Genomic DNA, 22259 nt, shown 5'->3' on the forward strand with positions numbered 1-22259 from the left:
AGGTGAATGGGCGATGGCGAAGGCGAAGGTGAATGGGCGATGGCGAAGGCGAAGGTGAATGGGCGATGGCGAAGGCGAAGGTGAATGGGCGATGGCGATAGTGAAGGTGAATGGGCGATGGTGAAGGTGAATGTGAAGGTGAATGGGCGATGGTGAAGGTGAAGGTGAATGGGCGATGGTGAAGGTGAAGGTGAATGGGCGATGGTGAAGGTGAAGGGGCGATGGCGAAGGTGAAGGGGCGATGGCGAAGGTGAAGGGGCGATGGTGAAGGTGAATGGGCGATGGTGAAGGTGAAGGGGCGATGGTGAAGGTGAAGGTGAATGGGCGATGGTGAAGGTGAAGGTGAATGGGCGATGGCGAAGGTGAAGGTGAATGGGCGATGGCGAAGGTGAAGGTGAATGGGCGATGGTGAAGGTGAATGGACGATGGCGAAGGTGAAGGTGAATGGACGATGGCGAAGGTGAAGGTGAATGGGCGATGGCGAAGGTGAATGGGCGATGGTGAAGGTGAATGGGCGATGGCGAAGGTGAAGTTGAATGGGCGATGGCGAAGGTGAATGGGCGATGGTGAAGGTGAATGGGCGATGGCGAAGGTGAAGGTGAATGGGCGATGGCGATGGCGAAGGCGAATGGGCGATGGCGAAGGCGAATGGGCGATGGCGAAGGTGAAGGTGAATGGGCGAAGGTGAAGGTGAAGGTGAATGGGCGATGGCGAAGGTGAAGGTGAAGGTGAATGGGCGATGGCGATGGCGAAGGTGAATGGGCGATGGCGAAGGTGAAGGTGAATGGGTGAAGGTGAAGGTGAATGCGCGATGGCGAAGGTGAAGGTGAATAGGCGATGGCGAAGGTGAAGGTGAATGGGCGATGGTGAAGGTGAAGGTGAATGGGTGAAGGTGAAGGTGAAGGTGAAGGTGAATGGGCGATGGCGAAGGTGAAGGTGAAGGTGAATGGGCGATGGCGATGGTGAAGGTGAATGGGCGATGGTGAAGGTGAATGGGCGAAGGTGAAGGTGAAGGCGAGGGCAAATGGGCGAAGGCGAATGGGCGAAGGTGAAGGTGAAGGTGAATGGGCGATGGCGAATGGGCGAAGGTGAATGGGCGATGGCGAAGGTGAAGGTGAATGGGCGATGGCGAAGGTGAAGGTGAATGGGCGATGGCGAAGGTGAAGGTGAATGGGCGATGGCGAAGGTGAAGGTGAATGGGCGATGGCGAAGGTGAAGTTGAATGGGCGATGGCGAAGGTGAAGGTGAATGGGCGATGGCGATGGTGAAGGTGAATGGGCGATGGTGAAGGTGAATGGGCGATGGTGAAGGTGAATGGGTGAAGGTGAAGGTGAAGGTGAAGGTGAATGGGCGAAGGTGAAGGTGAAGGTGAATGGGCGATGGCGAAGGTGAAGGTGAAGGTGAATGGGCGATGGCGATGGCGAAGGTGAATGGGCGATGGCGAAGGTGAAGGTGAATGGGTGAAGGTGAAGGTGAATGCGCGATGGCGAAGGTGAAGGTGAATAGGCGATGGCGATGGCGAAGGCGAATGGGCGATGGCGAAGGCGAATGGGCGATGGCGAAGGTGAAGGTGAATGGGCGATGGTGAAGGTGAAGGTGAATGGGCGATGGCGAAGGTGAAGGTGAAGGTGAATGGGCGATGGCGATGGTGAAGGTGAATGGGCGATGGTGAAGGTGAATGGGCGAAGGTGAAGGTGAAGGCGAGGGCGAGGGCGAATGGGCGAAGGTGAAGGTGAAGGTGAATGGGCGATGGCGAATGGGCGAAGGTGAATGGGCGATGGCGAAGGTGAAGGTGAAGGGGCGATGGCGAAGGTGAAGGTGAATGGGCGATGGCGAAGGTGAAGGTGAATGGGCGATGGCGAAGGTGAAGGTGAATGGGCGATGGCGAAGGTGAAGGTGAATGGGCGATGGCGAAGGTGAAGGTGAATGGGCGATGGTGAAGGTGAATGGGCGATGGTGAAGGTGAATGGGCGATGGTGAAGGTGAATGGGCGATGGTGAAGGTGAATGGGTGAAGGTGAAGGTGAAGGTGAAGGTGAAGGGGCGAAGGTGAAGGTGAAGGCGAGGGCGAATGGGCGAGTGCGAATGGGCGAAGGTGAAGGTGAAGGTGAATGGGCGATGGCGAATGGGCGAAGGTGAATGGGCGATGGCGAAGGTGAAGGTGAATGGGCGATGGCGAAGGTGAAGGTGAATGGGCGATGGCGAAGGTGAAGGTGAATGGGCGATGGCGAAGGTGAAGGTGAATGGGCGATGGCGAAGGTGAAGGTGAATGGGCGATGGCGAAGGTGAAGGTGAATGGGCGATGGCGAAGGTGAAGGTGAATGGGCGATGGCGAAGGCGAATGGGCGATGGCGAAGGCGAATGGGCGAAGGTGAATGGGCGATGGCGAAGGTGAAGGTGAATGGGCGATGGCGAAGGTGAAGGAGAATGGGCGATGGCGAAGGTGAAGGTGAATGGGCGATGGCGAAGGTGAAGGCGAATGGGCGATGGCGAAGGTGAAGGCGAATGGGCGATGGCGAAGGCGAATGGGCGATGGCGAAGGCGAATGGGCGATGGCGAAGGTGAATGGGCGATGGCGAAGGTGAAGGTGAATGGGCGATGGCGATGGTGAAGGTGAATGGGCGATGGTGAAGGTTAATGGGCGAAGGTGAAGGTGAATGGGCGAAGGTGAAGGTGAAGGTGAAGGTGAATGGGCGATGGCGAATGGGCGAAGGTGAAGGTGAAGGTGAATGGGCGATGGCGAATGGGCGAAGGTGAATGGGCGATGGCGAAGGTGAAGGTGAATGGGCGATGGCGAAGGTGAAGGTGAATGGGCGATGGCGAAGGTGAAGGTGAATGGGCGCTGGCGAAGGTGAAGGTGAATGGGCGCTGGCGAAGGTGAAGGTGAATGGGCGATGGCGAAGGTGAAGGTGAATGCGCGATGGCGAAGGTGAAGGTGAATGGGCTATGGCGATGGTGAAGGTGAATGGGCGATGGTGAAGGTGAATGGGCGATGGTGAAGGTGAATGGGCGATGGTGAAGGTGAAGGTGAAGGTGAAGGTGAAGGTGAAGGGGTGAAGGTGAAGGCGAGGGCGAATGGGCGAGGGCGAATGTGCGAAGGCGAATGGGCGAAGGTGAAGGTGAAGGTGAATGGGCGATGGCGAAGGTGAAGGTGAATGGGCGAAGGTGAAGGTGAAGGTGAATGGGCGATGGCGAAGGTGAAGGTGAATGGGCGAAGGCGAATGGGCGATGGCGAAGGTGAAGGCGAATGGGCGATGGCGAAGGTGAAGGCGAATGGGCGATGGCGAAGGTGAAGGTGAAGGCGAGGGCGAATGGGCGAAGGCGAATGGGCGAAGGTGAAGGTGAAGGTGAATGGGCGATGGCGAATGGGCGAAGGTGAAGGTGAATGGGCGATGGCGAAGGTGAAGGCGAATGGGCGATGGCGAAGGTGAAGGCGAATGGGCGATGGCGAAGGTGAAGGTGAATGGGCGATGGCGAACGCGAATGGGCGAAGGTGAAGGCGAATGGGCGATGGCGAAGGCGAATGGGCGATGGCGAAGGTGAAGGCGAATGGGCGATGGCGAAGGTGAATGGGCGATGGCGAAGGTGAAGGTGAATGGGCGATAGCGAAGGTGAAGGTGAATGGGCGATGGCGAAGGTGAAGGTGAAGGTGAAGGTGAATGGGCGATGGCGATGGTGAAGGTGAATGGGCGATGGTGAAGGTGAATGGGCGATGGTGAAGGTGAATGGGCGAAGGTGAAGGTGAAGGTGAATGGGCGAAGGTGAAGGTGAATGGGCGAAGGTGAAGGTGAAGGCGAGGGCGAATGGGCGAAGGCGAATGGGCGAAGGTGAAGGTGAAGGTGAATGGGCGATGGCGAAGGTGAATGGGCGATGGCGAAGGTGAAGGCGAATGGGCGATGGCGAATGCGAATGGGCGATGGCGAAGAGGCGATGGCGAAGGCGAATGGGCGATGGTGAATTGGCGATGGCGATGGTGAATTGGCGAATGGGCGATGGCGATGGTGAATGGGCGATGGTGAATAGGGCCTTGCCAGCCTCGCCCTTACTCTGGAAACAAATTCTGTCAAACATAGAGTCGACTCAGTGAAATGTCTTTTAGATTTTGCAGATCACAGTGTGAGAAACTGCTCGTCTTATGGTAAAATCGTTCAATCAATTCGGTCTGTGGCCTTCCATCTCCCTCCCACTCCTAAACCTGAACCCTGTCACCCGGTCCTAGATGTGAAATAAATCAAAAGAGAGTTGAGCCATTCTGGTCTTTTTGTGGAGGAGGAGAAAAACTCACCTCAAGCCCCAGACACTGGTTAAAAATAGTGGACCTTAAACAAGCTGCTGTGTTGCACTGTCTGTAAACTAATAGCAAGTGCTTGACATTTGTTTATCACATCGGAGCTCCACTCAGTCCAACCACATCACCAGCCCTCCCGACAGTAACGGCATTCTGAATTTTAACAAAGAACCAAACCTTTCCAGAAATATCCTCCAGTCAGTTCACCTGCCATGGGTGTAAAGGTCAATATTAAAACCTGCAACACAGCACAGAAGCTATCAACTGAAGATGAGGCAAACTCAATGGTGGAGAAAGGTTCAAACTCCTTCACCTTTTTCATAGCATTATAAAATGATACAACACAGAGGCATACCTGTGCCGGCTCTTTGAAAGAGCTATTCAATTAGTCCCACTCCCCTGCTCTTTCCCCATAGCCCTGCAAAATTTCCCGTTCAAGTATTTATCCAATTCCCTTTTGAAAGTTATTATTGAATCTGCTTCCACCACCCTTTCAGGCAGTGCATTCCAGATCCCTGTGTAAAACAAATTTCCCCTCTGGTTCTTCTGCCAATTACTGTAAGTCTGTGTCCTCTGGTTACTGACCCTCCTGCCACTGGAAATAGTTTCTCCTTATTTACTCTATCAAACCAGTTCATGATTTTGGACACCGCTATTAAATCTCCCCATAACCTTCTCTGCCCTAAGGAGAACAATCCAAGTTTATCCAGTCTCTCCATGTAACTGAAGCCCCTCATCCCTGGCACCATTCTAGTAAATCTCTTCTGCATCCTCTCTAAAGTGTGATACCCAGAATTGAACACAGTACTCCAGCTGAGGCCTAACCAGTGTTTATAAAGGTTTAGCATAACTTCCTTGCTCTTGTACTCTATGCCTCTATTAATAAAGCGCAGGATCCCGTATGCTTTTTCAACAGCCTTATCGACTTTTCCTGTCACCTTCAAAGACTTGTGTTCATACACCCACCCAGGTGTCTCTGTTCCTGCACCCCCTTTAAAATTGTACCATTTAGTTTATATTGCCTCTCCTCATTCTTCCTACCAAAATGTATCACTTCATATTTCTCTGCGTCAAATTTCACCTGCCATGTGTCTGCCCATTTCACCAGTCTGTCTATGTCATAGAGTTGGAGTTATACAGCACGGATAGAGGCCCTTCGGCCCATCGTGTCCGCGCCGGTCATCCAGAAGTCTGTTACGATCTGAATTTCATGTCATCTGCAAACTTTGAAATGATACCCTCTATACCCAAGTCCAGGTCATTAATATATATCAAAGAGAGCAGTGGTCCTAATACTGACCCCTGGTAACACCACTGTATACTTCCCTCATAAGAACATAAGAACAAAAGAGTTGGGAATGGAAGGCCATTTGGCCCTTCAATGAGATCATGGTTGATCTGATTTTTACCACAACTCCACTTTCCTGCCTGTTCCTCATATCCTTTGACACCCTTGCTGATCAAAAATTTGTCAAACTCAGCCTTGAATATATTCAGTGACTCAACCTCCACAGCTCTTTGGGGCAAAGAATTCCAAAGGTTCACGACCCTCTGGGAGAAAAAATTTCCCCTCATCTCCGTCTTAAACGGGCGACCCCTTATTCTGAGACTGCGCCCCCTAGTTCTAGATTCCCCTATGAGGGGAAACATCCTCTCAGCATTTACCCTGTCAAGCCCCCTCAGAATCTTGTATGTTTCAATAAGATCTCCTCTCGTTCTTCTAAACTCCAATGAGTATAGACCCAACCTGTTCAATCTTTCCTCATAAGACAACCCTTCCATACCCAGAATCAACCGAGTGAACCGTCTCTGAACTGCCTCCAATGCAAGTATATCCTTCCTTAAATAAGGGGACCAAAACTGTACACAGTACTCCAGGTAGGTCTCACCAGCACCCTGTACAATTGTAGCATGACTTCCCTTTTTTTATACTCCCGAGAAATAAAGGCCAATATTCCATTTGCCTTCCCAATTACCTGCTGCACCTGTATGCAACTTCTTGTGTTTCATGTACGAGGAACCCTCTGTAACGCAACATTCTGTAGTCTTTCTCCATTTATATAATATTTTGCATTTTTATTCTTCCTACCAAAGTGGATGACTTCACATTTTCCCACATTATACTCCATCTGCCAAATTTTGCCCACTCGCTTAACCTATCTATATCCCTTTGCAGACTCTTTGGGCCCGATATTAGGAGGGAGGCGGGTTGCCAGCGGGGGGTCAACTGGGCGCGTGGGTAACCCGCCCAGTAAAATCGGTGGGTTCCCCACGCGATCGTAAGTAAATTGAAGCCACTTACCTTGGCTTCCGGGTTTCGCGCTGGAAAGCTGCGCAGCAGGCGGACTGCACACCCGCAGCATAGGCTGTCAGCTGGAGGAGCCCTATTTAAAGGGGCAGTCCTGCACTGACTGATGCTGCAGAAAGGAGCCAAAATTACAGCATGGAGCAGCCCAAGGGGAAGGCTGCTCACAGGTTTAATGATGCCTCACTCCAGGTCCTACTGGATGGGGTGAGAAGGAGGGGGAGGACAGAGATCTTCTCCTCGCCTTGGGAGGAAGTGGCCTGCCTCTGTCACCATGAAGACCTGGCTCGAGGTGGCAGAGGATGTCACCAGCACCACCAACATATCACCCACCCGCATACAGTGCAGGAGGCGCTTCAATGACCTAAGTAGGTCAGCCGAAGTGAGTACACTTACTCATTCCCCTACACTCCATCTGCCACATCACCACTCTCACCCCACAACTCCGTCTGCACTGCCAACACTACTCTATCACATCACTCCTCACACCATTCAAAGCTCATCCTCATCTTACCTGCACTTACTCACCTCGCCAGTACTCATCCCGCCACTACCACTCAACCCAATCCTCATACAATCTCATGGCTCTATCTCATACTCACCCTCTGATGCATCTCTTTCACGGTCAGCCTCACCCAACCTGCCACTACCTGTGCTGCAGCCACAGGGCATGCATCACATCTGTGCAGTAGGAAGCGTAAGGCAAACGTGTCGTGAGCATGAAGGGGATGCACAAGGGTGTTTGAGGGTTTGTCATGGTTTTTACTTATTTCTGATCAACTCACATTACATATTATATTGTCACCACTACTGTCACATCTTGGCCATTCTTGACTGGCTTGTGCAATATTGCCCTTTCATGAGGTTCTCCATGAACACCCTTGATGTCACCCATTGGCTCACCCTACAGTGGGTGTATGTGTAGTTGCACGACTACTTTGTGCAGGTGCCTGTTGCGCAGCACTGTGTTGTGTAGCTCCACGTGGCGGAGGTGGACGGCGTGCCTGGCGAGGCTGGTGATGTTACTCGTCCTCCAATGGAGTGATGAATGCAACAATGGACCCCACCCCCATCCTGATGGTGTGAGTGTGAGGGGGTCCACAAAGTAGGTAAATGTGTTTGGACAGCAGAGTTTAGGGTATGATTTAATAAGTTGGAGTGTGGAGACAACGGTGTGGCAGGCAAAACTTTGTGTGAGGTGACAGAGTGCCCTGCTGCAATGAATGAGGGTTTACCCCGCACCTGTTAAATGGACCTTTGCAGCTGCTGCTGGCTGCAACACATCTGTTTAAACAGGGAGTGTTTCCACCAGCATGGGAAACATGCTTTGGGTAGTCCAAAATCCGAATCCTCCTAAAATCTCCAACTGATGAGGTCTGTAAATGACCTTAAATACCCAGATAATGATCTTAAGTGGGATCCCGCCGGCTTTGATTGCCGGTGGGAGTCCTGATTGCGGGGGTTGTGCGTGCACCGATTCACGTCGTTGGGGAATCCGGAAGTGGGCGGGTTGGAGCCAGGCTCCGGACCCGCTCTGGGAATCCCCAATTTTAGGAGCCCTCCCCGCCTCGAATGCACCCGCTCGGCCATCCGAAAATTGACCCCTTTGTGTCCTCCTCACAACTTGCTTTTCCACCTATCTTTGTATCATCAGCAAATTTGGCCACAGTACACTCGCTTCCTTCATCCAAGTCATTGATATATATTGTAAATAGTTGAGGCCCCAGCACTGATCCCTGCGGCACCCCACTAGTTACAGATTGCCATCCTGAAAATGACCTTTTATCCCGACTCTGTTTTCTGTTAGTTAGCCAATCCTCTATCCATGCTAATATATTACCCCCAACACCTTGAACTCTTACCTTGTGCAGTAATCTTTTATGTGGCACCTTATCAAATGCCTTTTGGAAATCCAAATACACTACATCTACTGGTTCCCCTTTATCCACCCTGCTCGTTACTTCCTCAAAGAACTCTAATAAATTTGTCAAACACGATTTCCCTGTCATAAAACCATGTTGACTCTCCTTGATTTTATTTTGAGTCTCTAAATGTCCTGCTACTACTTCCTTAATAATCGATTCTAGCATTTTCCCAGTGACAGATGTTAGGCTAATTGACCTATAGTTACCTGCTTTCTGTCTCCCTCTTTTCTTGAATAGGGGTGTTACATTTGCGGTTTTCCAATCCGTTGGGACCTTTTCAGAATCTAGTGAATTTTGGAAAATTACAACCAATGTATCCACTATCTCTGTAGCCACTTCTTTTAAAACCCTCGGATGCAAGCCATCGGGTTCAGCGGACTTGTCAGCTTTTGGACCCATTAGTTCACCTAGTACTTTTTCTCTAGTGACAGTGATTATTTTTAGATCCTCCCTCCCCTTTGCCCCTTGCTTATTTACTATTATTGGTATGCTTTTGGTGTCTTCTACTGTGAAGAAAGATACAAAATAATTGTTCAATGCCTCTGCCATTTCCTTATTTTCCATTATTATTTCCCCAGTCTCATCCTCTAAGGGACCTATACTTACTTTAGCTACCCTCTTCCTTTTTATATACTTGTAAAAGCTCTTACTGTCAGTTTTTATATTTTTTGCTAGTTTACTCTCAATCTATTTTCTCCCTTTTTATTATTTTTTTAGTCCTCCTTTGCTGGTTTCTAAAGTTTTCCCAATCTTCAGGCTTACCACTAATCTTTGCCACATTGTATGCCTTTTCTTTTAACTTGATATCATCCTTAACTTCCTTAGTTAGCTGTGGTTGGTACATCCTTCTCGTGGAGCCTTTCCTCCTTACTGGGATATATTTTTGTTGAGAGTCATAAAATATCTTTTTAAATATCTGCCACTGCTTATCTACCGTCATACCTTCTAATCTGTTTTCCCAGTCCACTTTAGCCAACTCTGTCCTCATGCCATTGTAATTGCCCTTATTTAGGTTTAATACAGTAGTTTCAGATCCAAGATCCTCACTCTCAAACTGGATGTGAAATTCTATCATATTATGATCACTGTTTCCTAAGGGATCCTTTACTTTGAGGTCATTAATTAATCCTGTCTCATTAACCATTTTCAGATCTAAAATGGCCTGTTTCCTGGTTGGTTCCACAATGTATTGGTCTAAGAAACAGTCCTGAGTACACTCTATGAACTCATCCTCGGGGCTACTTTTGCCAATTTGATTTGTCCAATCTATGTGAAAGTTAAAATCGCCCATGATTATTGCATTACCTTTTTTACAAGCCCCCCTTATTTCCTGATTTATATTTTGCCCTGCAGTGCAGCTACTGTTAGGGGGCCTATGTACTACTCCCACCAGTGATTTCTTACCCTTGCTATTTCTTACCTCCACCCAAATTGATTTCACATCTTGATTTTCTGAGCCAAGATCATTTCTCACTATTATACCAACTTCATCCTTTATTAACAGAGCTACCCACCACCTTTACCTTTTTTCTTATCCTTCTGAAATGTTAAATAACCCTGAATATTCAGTTCCCAATCCTGGTCACCATACAACCATATCTCTGTAATGGCCACAGGATCATACCCATTTATTTCTAGTTGTGCCGTCAATTCATCTATCTTATTACGAATGCTGCGTGCATTCAAATAAAGAACCTTTAATTTTGTCTTTTTACCATTTTTTCCTACTCTGACCCCATTTGCTGGTGCACGCTTATGTTTGTACACACTCTGTTTATCATTACCCCCATCACTTTCCTGTACTACTTCCTTGTCCTTTCTCTTCAACATTCTAAATTTCCCCCACCTGAACAGCTCCCTCTTTCCCCAGTACTGGTGCCAGTGCCCCGTGAATCGAAACCCACTTCTCCCACACCAATCTTTGAGCCGCGCATTCAACTCTCTGATCTGATTTACCCTGTGCCAATTTGCTCGTGGCTCAGGTAATAATCCGGAGATTATTACCTGCTTTTTAATTTAGTCCCTAGCTGCTCAAACTCTCAGCAGAACCTCTTTCTTAGTCCTACCTATGTCATTGGTACCTACGTGGACCACGACAACTGGATCCTCCCCCTCCCACTACAAGTTCCTCTCCAGCCCAGAGGAGATGTCCTTAACCCTGGCACCGGGTAGGCAACACAGCCTTCGGGACTCTCGCTCTTGGCTGCAGAGAACAGTGTCTATCCCTCTAACTATACTGTCGCCTACTACAACCACATTCCTTTTTACTCCCCCCACTTGAATGGCCTCCTGAACCACGGTGCTGTTGTCAGTTTGCTCATTCTCCCTGCAATCGTCCACACAGCTTGCAAGTTAGACAAGTGCAAGGGCTGAGGCTCCTGCAATGCTCCCTCCTGGATCCCCGTATCTGCCTCACTCGCAGTCACACTCTCCTGTCCCTGACCACGGGCCAAATCTAAAGTATTTAGTCTAAGGGGTGTGACTGCCTCCTGGAACAAAGTGTCCAGGTAACTTTCCCCCTCCCTGATGTGTCGCAAAGTCTGCAGCTCGGACTCCAGCTCCTCAACTCTGAGCCGAAGTTCCTCGAGCTGCAGACAGTAACTGCAGATGTGGTCACCCCGGACAAAAACTGTCCGGTAGCTCCCACATATTGCAGCTGCAACACATCACCTGCCCTGTCATAACTATTTTATTTAATTAATTACGTCACTGTCAAATTATCAAATTATTTATAATTTTAATCTAAGTACTAACCTCGTTTAATTTATTTAATTAAGTTTAGTCAATTAATTATAAGTTTAGTTATATGCTATACGGTTTTACTGTAACTTAGCCCACAGTCCTAAGAAAAAGGAAATACTCACCACCAATCACCCACCTGCTTTAGCTGAGACGTCACTCTTTGATTTTTATCAGACCATGGTCGGTCCTCTCTCACTCTGGTGAACTCTCGCTCTGCGGTGTTTTTATCCCTGCTCCGCTCTCACTGTTTCCCGCCCTCCCGTCTAAAAAACAAACCGTTCACCACTACTCTCTGCTTTCTATCCCTTAGCCAATTTTGTATCCATGCTGCCACTGTCCCTTTAATCCCATGAACTTTAATTTTGCTAACAAGTTTATTATGTGGTACTTTGTCAAATGCCTTTTGAAAGTCCATATACACAACATCAACCGCACTACCTTCATCAACCCTCTCCGTTACTTCACTAAAGAACTCAATCAGGTTAGTCAAACACGATTTTCCTTTAACAAATCCGTGCTGACTTTTGTTTATTAGCCCATACTTTTCCAAGTGCCAATTAATTTTGTCTTGGATTATTGTCTCTAAAAGTTAGGCTAACTGGCCTGTAATTGCCGGGTTTATGCCTCTCCCCTTTTTTGAACAGGGGTATGACATTTGCAATCCTCCAGTCCTCTGGCACTGCCCCCATATCTAAGGAGGATTGGAAGATTGTGGTCAGAGCCTCTGCAATTTCCACCCTTACTTCCTTCAGTAACCTAGGCTGCATCCCATCCGGACCGGGTGACTTTTCTACTTTGAGCGCTGCCAGCTTAAGTAGCTCTTTGATGGAGAGGATATGGGGATGGCTTAGCTCAGGGTGAAATAGGACGGAGATTGCGAACAGACCTGTAGAGGTCAGGAATCGAGTCCGCCTGACGGAGGGGGTGAGGAGCTGATACAGGCTCCAATTGTTAGCTTGCATCCTGTTCTTTAGGCATCCTCGTTCACTATTTTGTGTCCTGGTGGGAATTTGGCATATCATTCCCTTATTGCCCTTTTTTCTTGTAACTTTATTTTCCAGTGAGTGAGTTAATGGTGTGATGAATGGGTTTCTCTTTGCTGTAGTTGTGCTGTAATAAAATGGTTCTAAGTGTGAGGTTTTGGACAAATTGCTTTGCTGGTAGCTAATGTGTGTCGCATTATCTAATAAAAGGAGATGCATTTGACAACTAAGTGCTCAGGCAAACTCTTATTGGCCAACTGGGGGCATTTGTAGTGGAACATAATTAGACTATCATGAAGAACATCATTGGAATCTAATAGACTTCAAGCTGGTGGCAAATGACCGAAATAGAGAAACTAGTAATTGAAGCAATTAAAGCTAACAAATCTTAAAAGAGCAGCATGCCTTAATTTGGGAAGTGGCGGTGGGAGCATTAACCAACTGAAGTATGTCGTGTCACTCGGATCGGACCCATCGCCACATGTCAGAGTCAGCCCTGGAGTCAGTGATCAGCTGGAACCTTGAGTTAAGAAGAGGGGCTGGTTAGACCCTTAGTTATTTCAAATCAAAATCAAAATTAACATTTTCTTTGAAAAAAAAATCTTTATTAAAAAGTAATTACATTTAAAAGCTCCCAGTTCCATTTGCATTTTCAATCTTGACAAACTTTCATCATAATTTCTTTTCTTTTTGAAGAAAAGTTATGCAGCAAAACGAGATTGTTGCTGTTTAACCTCACTGTGTGAAAGCATTCCTATGCTCCAGATCCTACGCTACAGGCCCAGTTTCAGAACGCGCTTGCAAGCGATTTATTGCACCGTCCCAGAACTGCGAACAATCTGGGCTGTGGGATCGCGAGAACAGACTTACCGGCAACAGCCCTTTGACACAGTTTTACGTTGCAGATTGACCGTATCTACGACGTAACCCTACCGGAGCCTGGAGACAGGACTCCAGCAGATCAATTCTAGAACCCTGGCTCAGGGGGTCACTTTGGCGGGGAGAGGGGTCGCGTTGTTCATAGGTACTCCCGCTTTGTCTACCCCACAATTTTAGTCCAACAGCTCGCTCCTGCTACAGGTCAACCCTCTGTTCAAAACCTTCAACATCGCAGGGATACACAAGTTAACCCTTTATACTGATCTTTCTTTCTTGAACCCACAAAAATGACAATTCTCTCCTTTTCATTGACAAACAAAATAGAGGTTTAATTTCCTAAAAATAGAAGTTTAAAATTTTAAATACATCTCCTCAATTGTATTAATTTTTGCGGCCCCTCCGTTTCGCAATGGATTATTCCACCAACTATACCAGCTCTCGACCAGTTAACCAGTGACATCATCCAACGGAACACTTCATCTGAAAGGAGGGGACTGGTTTCGATAAAATGAAACTTTAAACACAGATTTAGGAGTTTGAAGTTTTGAGCTATTCCTGTAACTATTTTCTGTTGTTGAGTTGCTCGGACACCCAGAGCTACCGCTGAGTTTCGATCATCAGTTGTAGATCTATCACAGCCCATCGGTGTACAGATCTGATGGATGGACAGAAAATCTTCACCGTGTGGGAAGGGTAAGTCCAGGAAATTACTTCAAACCAAATTAGAAGAGCAAGATAAAGGATAAACTAGTAAAGGTAACGGCAGGAAGTTCTTCTTTACGAAGGGAACGATCCGTACATGGATTGAAAAGTAGTGAAAGCAAAATACCCTGGAATCATTGAACAACTGGATGCTGCATTGAGAAACTGGAGGATGGATAAAATAAGATGGGCCGAATGGAATGGCTTTTGGTAATGCAAACCCCTCCTTTGCCTGCAGCCCAATATTGTAACAGAGGTGAAGCCCGCTCATGAGCCTTGTGACTGAGTGCTCGTGTTACACTAAACCAATGACCCGATAAACTCTTTCAGTTCTCAGTTACAATGCAGACAAGCCAAACTTTGTCAAAACCAGTACAGAAATCTGCAGGTCTGCAGACTGGGATCAATGGGGTCAGAGGCTAAAACCCCATAAGGTGCGACATAGCAAAGTCACTGGTAGTTATTGAACACAGACGATAATGGTCAGGATTTTCATACAGCGTCCTGTTCGACAATTGGCGGGAATTAAAGGGAGCTCAGTCCAAACATTTGACCATGTAGGGCCCTTCCAATTCATAACCGATCTTCCTGTAGTAGTTCCTTGTACCGACTCCTGGAACAGAGAAGAAATCACATGAATAGAAATTCAGGACAAGACTCATCACCCGCCGGTACGCCTGCTCGCGCTCCGCGGGGCCGACCGCCGGTAGGCCGGCTCGCACTCCGCGGGGCCGACCGCCGGTACGCCGGCTCGCGCTCCGCGGGGCCGACCGCCGGTACGCCGGCTCGCGCTCCGAGGGGCCGACCGCCGGTACGCCGGCTCGCGCTCCGAGGGGCCGACCGCCGGTACGCCGGCTCGCGCTCCGCGGGGATGATTGGAAGGGTTACAGCAAATGATTCTCTCTCCCCGGATCGAGTGCATGAACGAGTTCTATTTAGAAGAGATACAGTTAGCCCTATTGATCAGTATTTCCTGCTACACTCCAGCTGGTGATGGGGTTTTTCCACACTCACTGTTTCTGCACACGTGCAGCGACCGGTGTTCTGGGCTCACAGGGAAATGGGTGTGAGCGCTGAACCCAGGAGTCTCTGTGCAGCACAGGATGAGATGCGAGGCACAGGTCAAAAGACAAGATACATGTACATATGCCCTCAGGAACACCCATACATATACCCATCCACACACTTCCCCCCATGCAGTATACGCCCCCTACACACATTATTTCTTAATGGTGAGAGACTAGGAGCTGTGGAGGAGCAAAGGGATTTAGGTATCCATGTACACAAATCACTAATAGCTGGTGCACAGGTACAAAAAGTGATCAAAGTGGCCAATGGATTGTGGATCTTTATCTCAAGGGGGTTGGAATACAAAGGGGAGGAAGTTATGCTTTGGTTGTACAGGGCCGTGGTCAGACCCCATTTGGAGACCTGTGTTCGGTTTTGGGCTAATCGAGGTGTTTAAAATGATAAAAGGATTTGTTAGGGTAATTAGAGAGAAACTATTTCCTCTAGCAGGAGAGTCCAGAACAAGGGGACACAATCTTAAAATTACAGCTGTGCCATTTAGGAGTGAAATCAGGAAGCACTTTTCCACACAAAAGGTGGTAGAAATATGGAATTATCTTCACAAAAGGGCTATGGTGCTGGGGGTCAATTGAAATTTTCAAGACTGAGACTGATAGATTTTTGTTAGGCAAGGATGTCAAGGGATATGGAGCAAAGGCAGGTAAATGGAGTTGAGGTACGGATCAGTCATGATCTAGTTAAGTGATGGAACAGGCTGGAGAGGCTGAATGGCCTACTCGTGTTCCTATGTTCCCATGTATACACACACACCTTCCTGCCCCCACACTCGGACAACCTCCCCACCTTGACACAGCTGTCCGACAGTGGCCAGCACCATCTGGCTGACTGAGGCAGACCCCATTCCCAGCCTCTGGGAGCGCTGCGCCCAGCCCAGTGACAGTGACAGTGACCGTACTGTGTGAAGGTCAGCATTGCCTGTGGAATTATCCGCAAAATGAGTTACTGCCGTCAGGAAAGACTGGCGAGTGAAATAATCAGAAGGATCATTAGAGGAGGAAAATAAAAGATCAATATTATTAGCAGACATCTGTGTTTCACAATAAACCATAAAAACCCAGCAGAGGCAGCAGTTAATCTTCCCGAGTAGAGGGTATTAACATTACCGGAATTCTATTGACGCAAGAATCTCACACCTCAGTGAACACAGGAAATTCAGTCTGTGACAGAGGAAGCACATTAACCCCAGCAGGACCGAGGCTCATTTCAGCTTTCAAAATGCATTTTCAACATTTATTTCTAGCCAGTAACAAACAAGAGAAAAAAAATATACATGTTGGTTTAAACTGTGCGCAACGCTTTTTACTAAACTGCCCTTTCACCTCTGGGCTGGATTCAGGCTGAAGATTTCTATCTCACCGTGGGCTGTAAGGATCCCATTTTAAATGAGCTTAGGCGGTATCAGCTCAGCTCAGTTCCAGATGGTTATTTTAATTTTTTTGGTGAGGATTTGCATGCATTATCTCCCCAAAAAGCTGTTGAGGCTGGGGGGTCAATTGAAATTTTCAAGCCTGTGATAGTCAAATTTTTGTTAGGCAAGGGAATTCAGTGTTACGGAACCAAGGCGGATAGACGGAGTTAAGGTCAGCCATGATCTAATTGAATGGTGGAAATGGCCTAAACCTATTCCTATGATTTTGCTTTCCTCGGTTATTTCATTTCTCTCTTGCTTCTCAGGGCTCTCCAGACCCCAGTTTATGCTGCTCTTGAACAGCCAATTATATTGGAAGTGTGCAGTGTGGATCTAACTGATCCCACTCCCATTGGGAAGAGCTGAGTCTCTCCTATCAGTAGTGTGTCAGGAATGTGGTATCCCTCAGGTACAAGCCCAGTCCAGCACTACGCACAGTTGCTCTGACATCAGATCATAACAACAAAGGGTGCTGGTCCACAACGTATGGCATCGCATATCCTACTCAGTTATACACAGGGCACAGTAGCACACAGGTTATAGCACTGGGCTAGCAACCCAGAGGTGATGAGTTTGAATCCCACCAGGGCAAGCTGTGAAATTGAATTCAATAAATCGGTTGATTTGTTGCTGGTACCAGAACAATGACCATGAAATCGGAGCCTGGCATCCCTTCCTAGTGTGGCATACACAAGACTCCAGCCCCACACTACGTGCTTAACTCTCAACATTCGCAGGCAATAAATACCGCCTCGTCAGTGAGAAACCTTGAAGAATCAGTCCTTGGGGAGACTGAAGGAGTTGGGCGGAGTCCATGATAAATAGACTGTACATTTCTGTGGAAGGAAAAGGCTGATGGACCAAATTGTCACATCCCGTTCCTTGCTGTCTCTAGTTCTGGGTGATTAGTGACAGCCTTTATCAGGTGTAAGAACATAGATTCATAGAAAATTTACGGCACAGAAGGAGGCCATTCGGCCCATCATGTCCGCACCGGCTGAGAAACGAGCCATCCAGCCTAATCCCACTTTCCCGCATTTGGTCCGTGGCTCTTCAGGTGCACGTCCAAGTTTTTTTTAAAATGTGATGAGGGTTTCTGCCTCTACCACCCTCTCGGGCAGTGAGTTCCAGACCCCCACCACGTTCTGGGTGAAAATATTTTTCCTAATTTCCGCTCTAATCCTTCTACCAATCACTTTAAATATATGCCCCCTGGTTATTGACCCCTCCACTAAGGGAAATAGGTCCTCCCTATCCACTCTATCTACGCCCCTCATAATTTTGTACACCTCAATCAAATCATCCCTCAGCCTCCTCTGTTCCAAGGAAAACAACCCCAGCCTATCTAATCTTTCATCATAGCTAAAATTCTCCAGTCCTGGCAACATCCTCGTAAATCTTCTCTGTACCCTCTCTAGTGCAATTATATTCTTCCTGTAATGCGGTGACCAGAACTGTGCTCAGTACTTAAGCTGTGGCCTAACTAGTGTTTTATACAGTTCTAGCATAACCTCTCTGCTTTTATATTCTATTCCTCGGCTAATAAAGGAAAGCATTCCATATGCCTTCTTAACCACCTTATCTACCTGCCCTTCTACCTTCAGGGAACCGTGGACATACACTCCAAGGTCCCTCATTTCCTCTATACCTTTCAGTATCCTCCCATTTATTGTGTACTCCCTTGTCTTGTTTGCTCTCCCCAAATGCATTACCTCACAATTCTCCGGATTGAACTCCATTTGCCACTTTTCTGCCCATCTGACCAGTCCATTGATATCTTCCTGCAGTCTACAGCTTTCCTGCTCACTATCAACCACACGGCCTATCTTTGTGTCATCCACAAATTTCGTAATCATGCCCCCACGTTAAAGTCCAAATCCTTAATGTATACCACAAAAAGCAAAGGACACAGTACCGAGCCCTGCGGTACCCCACTGGAAACAGCCTTCCAGTCGCAAAAACACCCGTCGACCATTACCCTTTGCTTCCTGCCACTGAGCCAATTTTGGATCCAATTTGCCACATTCCATTGGATCCCATAGGCCTTTACTTTTTTAACCAATCTGCCATGTGGGATCTTGTCAAAAGCCTTGCTAAAATCCATGTAGACTACATTAATTGTGCTACCCACATCGATCCTCCTTGTCACCTCCTCGAAAAATTCAACCAAGTTAGTCAGACACGACCTCCCCGTAAAAATCCGTGCTGACCGTCCTTGATTAGTCCGTGCCTTTCTAAGTGACAGTTTATCCTGTCCCTCAGAACTGATTCCAATAATTTGCCCACCACCGAGGTTAGACTGACTGGCCTGTAATTACTTGGTCTATCCTTCGCTCCCTTTTTAAACATAGGGCTGGAGATTTACTTTACAGCCTTAGAATGACTACAAGATTCACAGTATTTGAGGAATAAAACCCATCAACTCATGGTATTAAAAACTAACAGAAAACAAGGAGCTTTTAGTGTGCAAAATAGTCAACAAGTCCATGGGTTTAAATGGTGGGAGGTCATGCTGGTTCAGTGACTACTCAGTGTTGTGAATTCTTGCATTTGGAGTTACTGAGTTTTCTGCAGGGAAAAACTTCAGCAGAGGTTACAGGATTGCAGAGTCAACCAGGGAATCTATATCACAGGATCATTAATCATTGCAACTGTAACATCTGTCAGCCCTTCTCTTGTAATTACACAAGAGGCGTTCTTGTGACAACACAAGGACCCTCTGAACCCAAGTGTTATGGAGCATATCGTCATAGACTGCGTCATTATGTAAATTGTCTCCCGTTGGGAGGGAGTTATGGGGGAAGGGAGTGGAGAACAAGCCCGATAATGGCCACCCTGCTAACCAGCTCTACGCTTCCAAATCACGTAGATATCTGCAGATACAGTAACTAGACCTCACTAGGTAGTCTAAGATCTCATTTTGTTTTTGGTGTAGCTTCAGGGAATTACCTGGTGTAAAACTGCACAGTCCCTTTCAGAGCTTGAATATCAGAGTTTCAATTCAGCTCCACACGGAGATTCTGGTACATTTCAGCAGATTTGGATGGGAAACTATTCATATCCGGATTACTGCAGGACTTCATCCTGACAGCATTCTATAGATGCACTGCTTTTTAAAATAATACACATATTCACACAGTCATGTCTATTTAATAGAGTTTCTATCCTGGGGATAGGGGAGGGATCTGAAATTGAAAGCTCCTTGGGAGGTTTTACAACATTAAAGGCGCTATATAAATGCAAGTTGTTGTTATTGCTGAAAGGTTTGCCATTAATCTACCTTTTAAAATGATTTTTTTGGCTCCTCTGATGGTCTAGCGAGTTTGTCCAGTAAGGTGTTGAGCCACATGGACTGGGATTGTTGTAAAAAGTCAACTGGTTCCCTAATGTCCTTCGGGGAAAGGAATCTGCCCCCCAAACTGGTCTGCCCTACGTGTGACTCCAGTCCCACACTAGGTGGTTAACTCAATGCCCTCTGAAATGGCCGAGCAAGTCACCCAGTTATAAACAACTGCTACAAACTTCAATGGGAAGTAAATTGGATAGACCTATCAGTAAGGACCCAATAAAAGGGGCCTTGTCAGCATTGCCCAGATCCTGCTGCCATGTCATGGTCCAGTGCTAGTTTTGTAAATGCATTGCTTTGACTTTGGTGTAATTGCTTTGCATTGCTACAGTTGTGTAAATGAGCTGCATCATTGCTACAGTTGTGTAAATGAGCTGCATCATTGCTACAGTTGTGTAAATGAGCTGCATCATTGCTACAACTGTGTAAATGAGCTGCATCATTGCTACAGTTGTGTAAATGAGCTGCATCATTGCTGCAGTTGTGTAAATGAGCTGCATCATTGCTACAACTGTGTAAATGAGCTGCATCATTGCTACAGTTGTGTAAATGAGCTGCATCATTGCTACAGTTGTATAAATGAGCTGCATCATTGCTACAGTTGTGTAAGTGAGCTGCATCTTTGCTACAGTTGTGTAAATGAGCTGCATCATTGCTACAGTTGTGTAAATGAGCTGCATCATTGCTACAGTTGTGTAAGTGAGCTGCATCTTTGCTACAGTTGTGTAAATGGGCTGCATCATTGCTACAGTTGTGTAAATGAGCTACATCATTGCTACAGTTGTGTAAATGAGCTGCATCATTGCTACAGTTGTGTAAATGAGCTGCATCAATGCTACAGTTGTGTAAATGAGCTGCATCATTGCTACAGTTGTGTAAGTGAGCTGCATCTTTGCTACAGTTGTGTAAATGAGCTGCATCTTTGCTACAGTTGTGTAAATGAGCTGCATCTTTGCTACAGTTGTGTAAATGAGCTGCATCATTGCTACAGTTGTGTAAATGAGCTGCATCAATGCTACAGTTGTGTAAATGCAGCTGAAGAATGTTCTTGCCACATGTTGCTCCTTTCTAAACTTTGAAGGAAACCAGATTAAAATTGTTCACAAACAAGGTACAAATGAGAGGGCAGGGAAAAGAGGAATCAAGCTTAAAATTTACTAAATTACTTCACAAAACAGCAACGGCCTTGAAGTCTGATGTTTTGAGAAGCTATGAAGAGCTTTTAATGAGCACCTCTGTATAGATGTGAAATCACCATAGATGGTTACTCTGAAACACATTCACACACTGATACTTCACTTATTAAGGTACTTCTATGCTATCATCAATTCATGAGATGCTAATTAAAGGTGGGCCCCTGTACATAATAAGAACATAAGAAATAAGAGCAGGAGTAGGCCGTACGGCCCCTCGAGCCTACTCCACCATTCAATTATATCATGGCTGATCTTCGACCTCAACTCCACTTTCCTGCCCGATCCCCACATCCCTTGATTCCCCTACAGTCCAAAAATCTATTGATCACAACCTTGAATATATTCAATGATTAATCATCCACAGCCTTCTGGGGTAGAGAATTCCTAAGATTCACAGCCCTCCGAGTGAAGAAATTCCTCCTCATCTCAGTCTTAAATGGCCGACCCCTTATCCTGAGACTATGCCTCGTAGTTATAAACTCGCCCCTCAGAACCTTATATGTTTCAATGAGATCACCTCTCATTCTTCTAAACTCCAGAGTATACGCCCATTCTACTCAATCTCTCCTCAGAGGATAACACTCTCATTCCAGGAATCAATCTAGTGAACCTTGATTGCAACACCTCCAAGGTAAGTATATCCTTCTTTAGATAAGGAGACCAAAACTGTATGCAGTGCAACAGGTCTTACCAAAGCCCTAAACAATTGTAGTAACACTTACTTAATCTTGTACTCCAACCCCCTTGCAATAAAGGCCAATATGCCTTCCTAATTGCCTGCTGTACCTGCACGCTAACTTTTTGTGTTTCTTGTACAAGGACACCCAAATCTCTCTCAACACCAACATTTAATAGTTTCTCCCCATTTAAAAAATATTATGTAAGAAGTCGTACAACACCAGGTTATAGTCCAACAGCTTTATTGGAAATCACAAGCTTTCGGAGCTTTGCTCCTTCATCGGGTGAGTGAAGGGTTCCATCAAGGCACCACGTATATAGTCAGAGAACAATGCCTGGTGATTACAGATAATCTTTCCAACTGCCCGTTATCACACCTCGGCAGAGAGATAATCACAGCAATCAAAGGAGTGAATGGTGTTCAGACATTCAAGAATACTGAATACACAAGGGGTCAGATAACAAAGACAGAGAGAGAGAGAGAGAGAGAGAAACCCGAAAGGCAGAGAGAGAGAGATAGAATGACCAGTTGTATTAACAACAGATAACCTTTTTTCGCTGGTGGGGTTACATGTAGCGTGACATGAACCCAAGATCCCGGTTGAGGCCGTCCTCATGGGTGCAGAACTTGGCTATCAATTTCGCTCGACAATTTTGCGTTGTCGTGTGTCTCGAAGGCCGCCTTGGAGAACACTTACCCAAAGATCGGAGGCTGAATG

At 47.0% G+C, this 22259-nt stretch overlaps 1 protein-coding gene across 1 annotated transcript in view; it reads right to left on the minus strand.

The window, feature by feature from the left end:
* Window positions 1–12825: 12825 nt before the first annotated feature.
* Window positions 12826–22259, minus strand: part of elp3 (elongator acetyltransferase complex subunit 3) — a 79410-nt gene continuing 69976 nt past the window's right edge. Inside the window, exon 8 of the mRNA XM_067985252.1 lies at window positions 12826–14436. Within this exon, the coding sequence (XP_067841353.1) occupies window positions 14360–14436 (77 nt within the window). The 3' untranslated portion in view covers window positions 12826–14359. The remainder of the gene's footprint in view (window positions 14437–22259) is intronic.

Source organism: Heptranchias perlo, chromosome 5, assembly GCF_035084215.1.
Source record: "Heptranchias perlo isolate sHepPer1 chromosome 5, sHepPer1.hap1, whole genome shotgun sequence".
Classification (NCBI taxonomy): Eukaryota; Metazoa; Chordata; class Chondrichthyes; order Hexanchiformes; family Hexanchidae; genus Heptranchias; species Heptranchias perlo.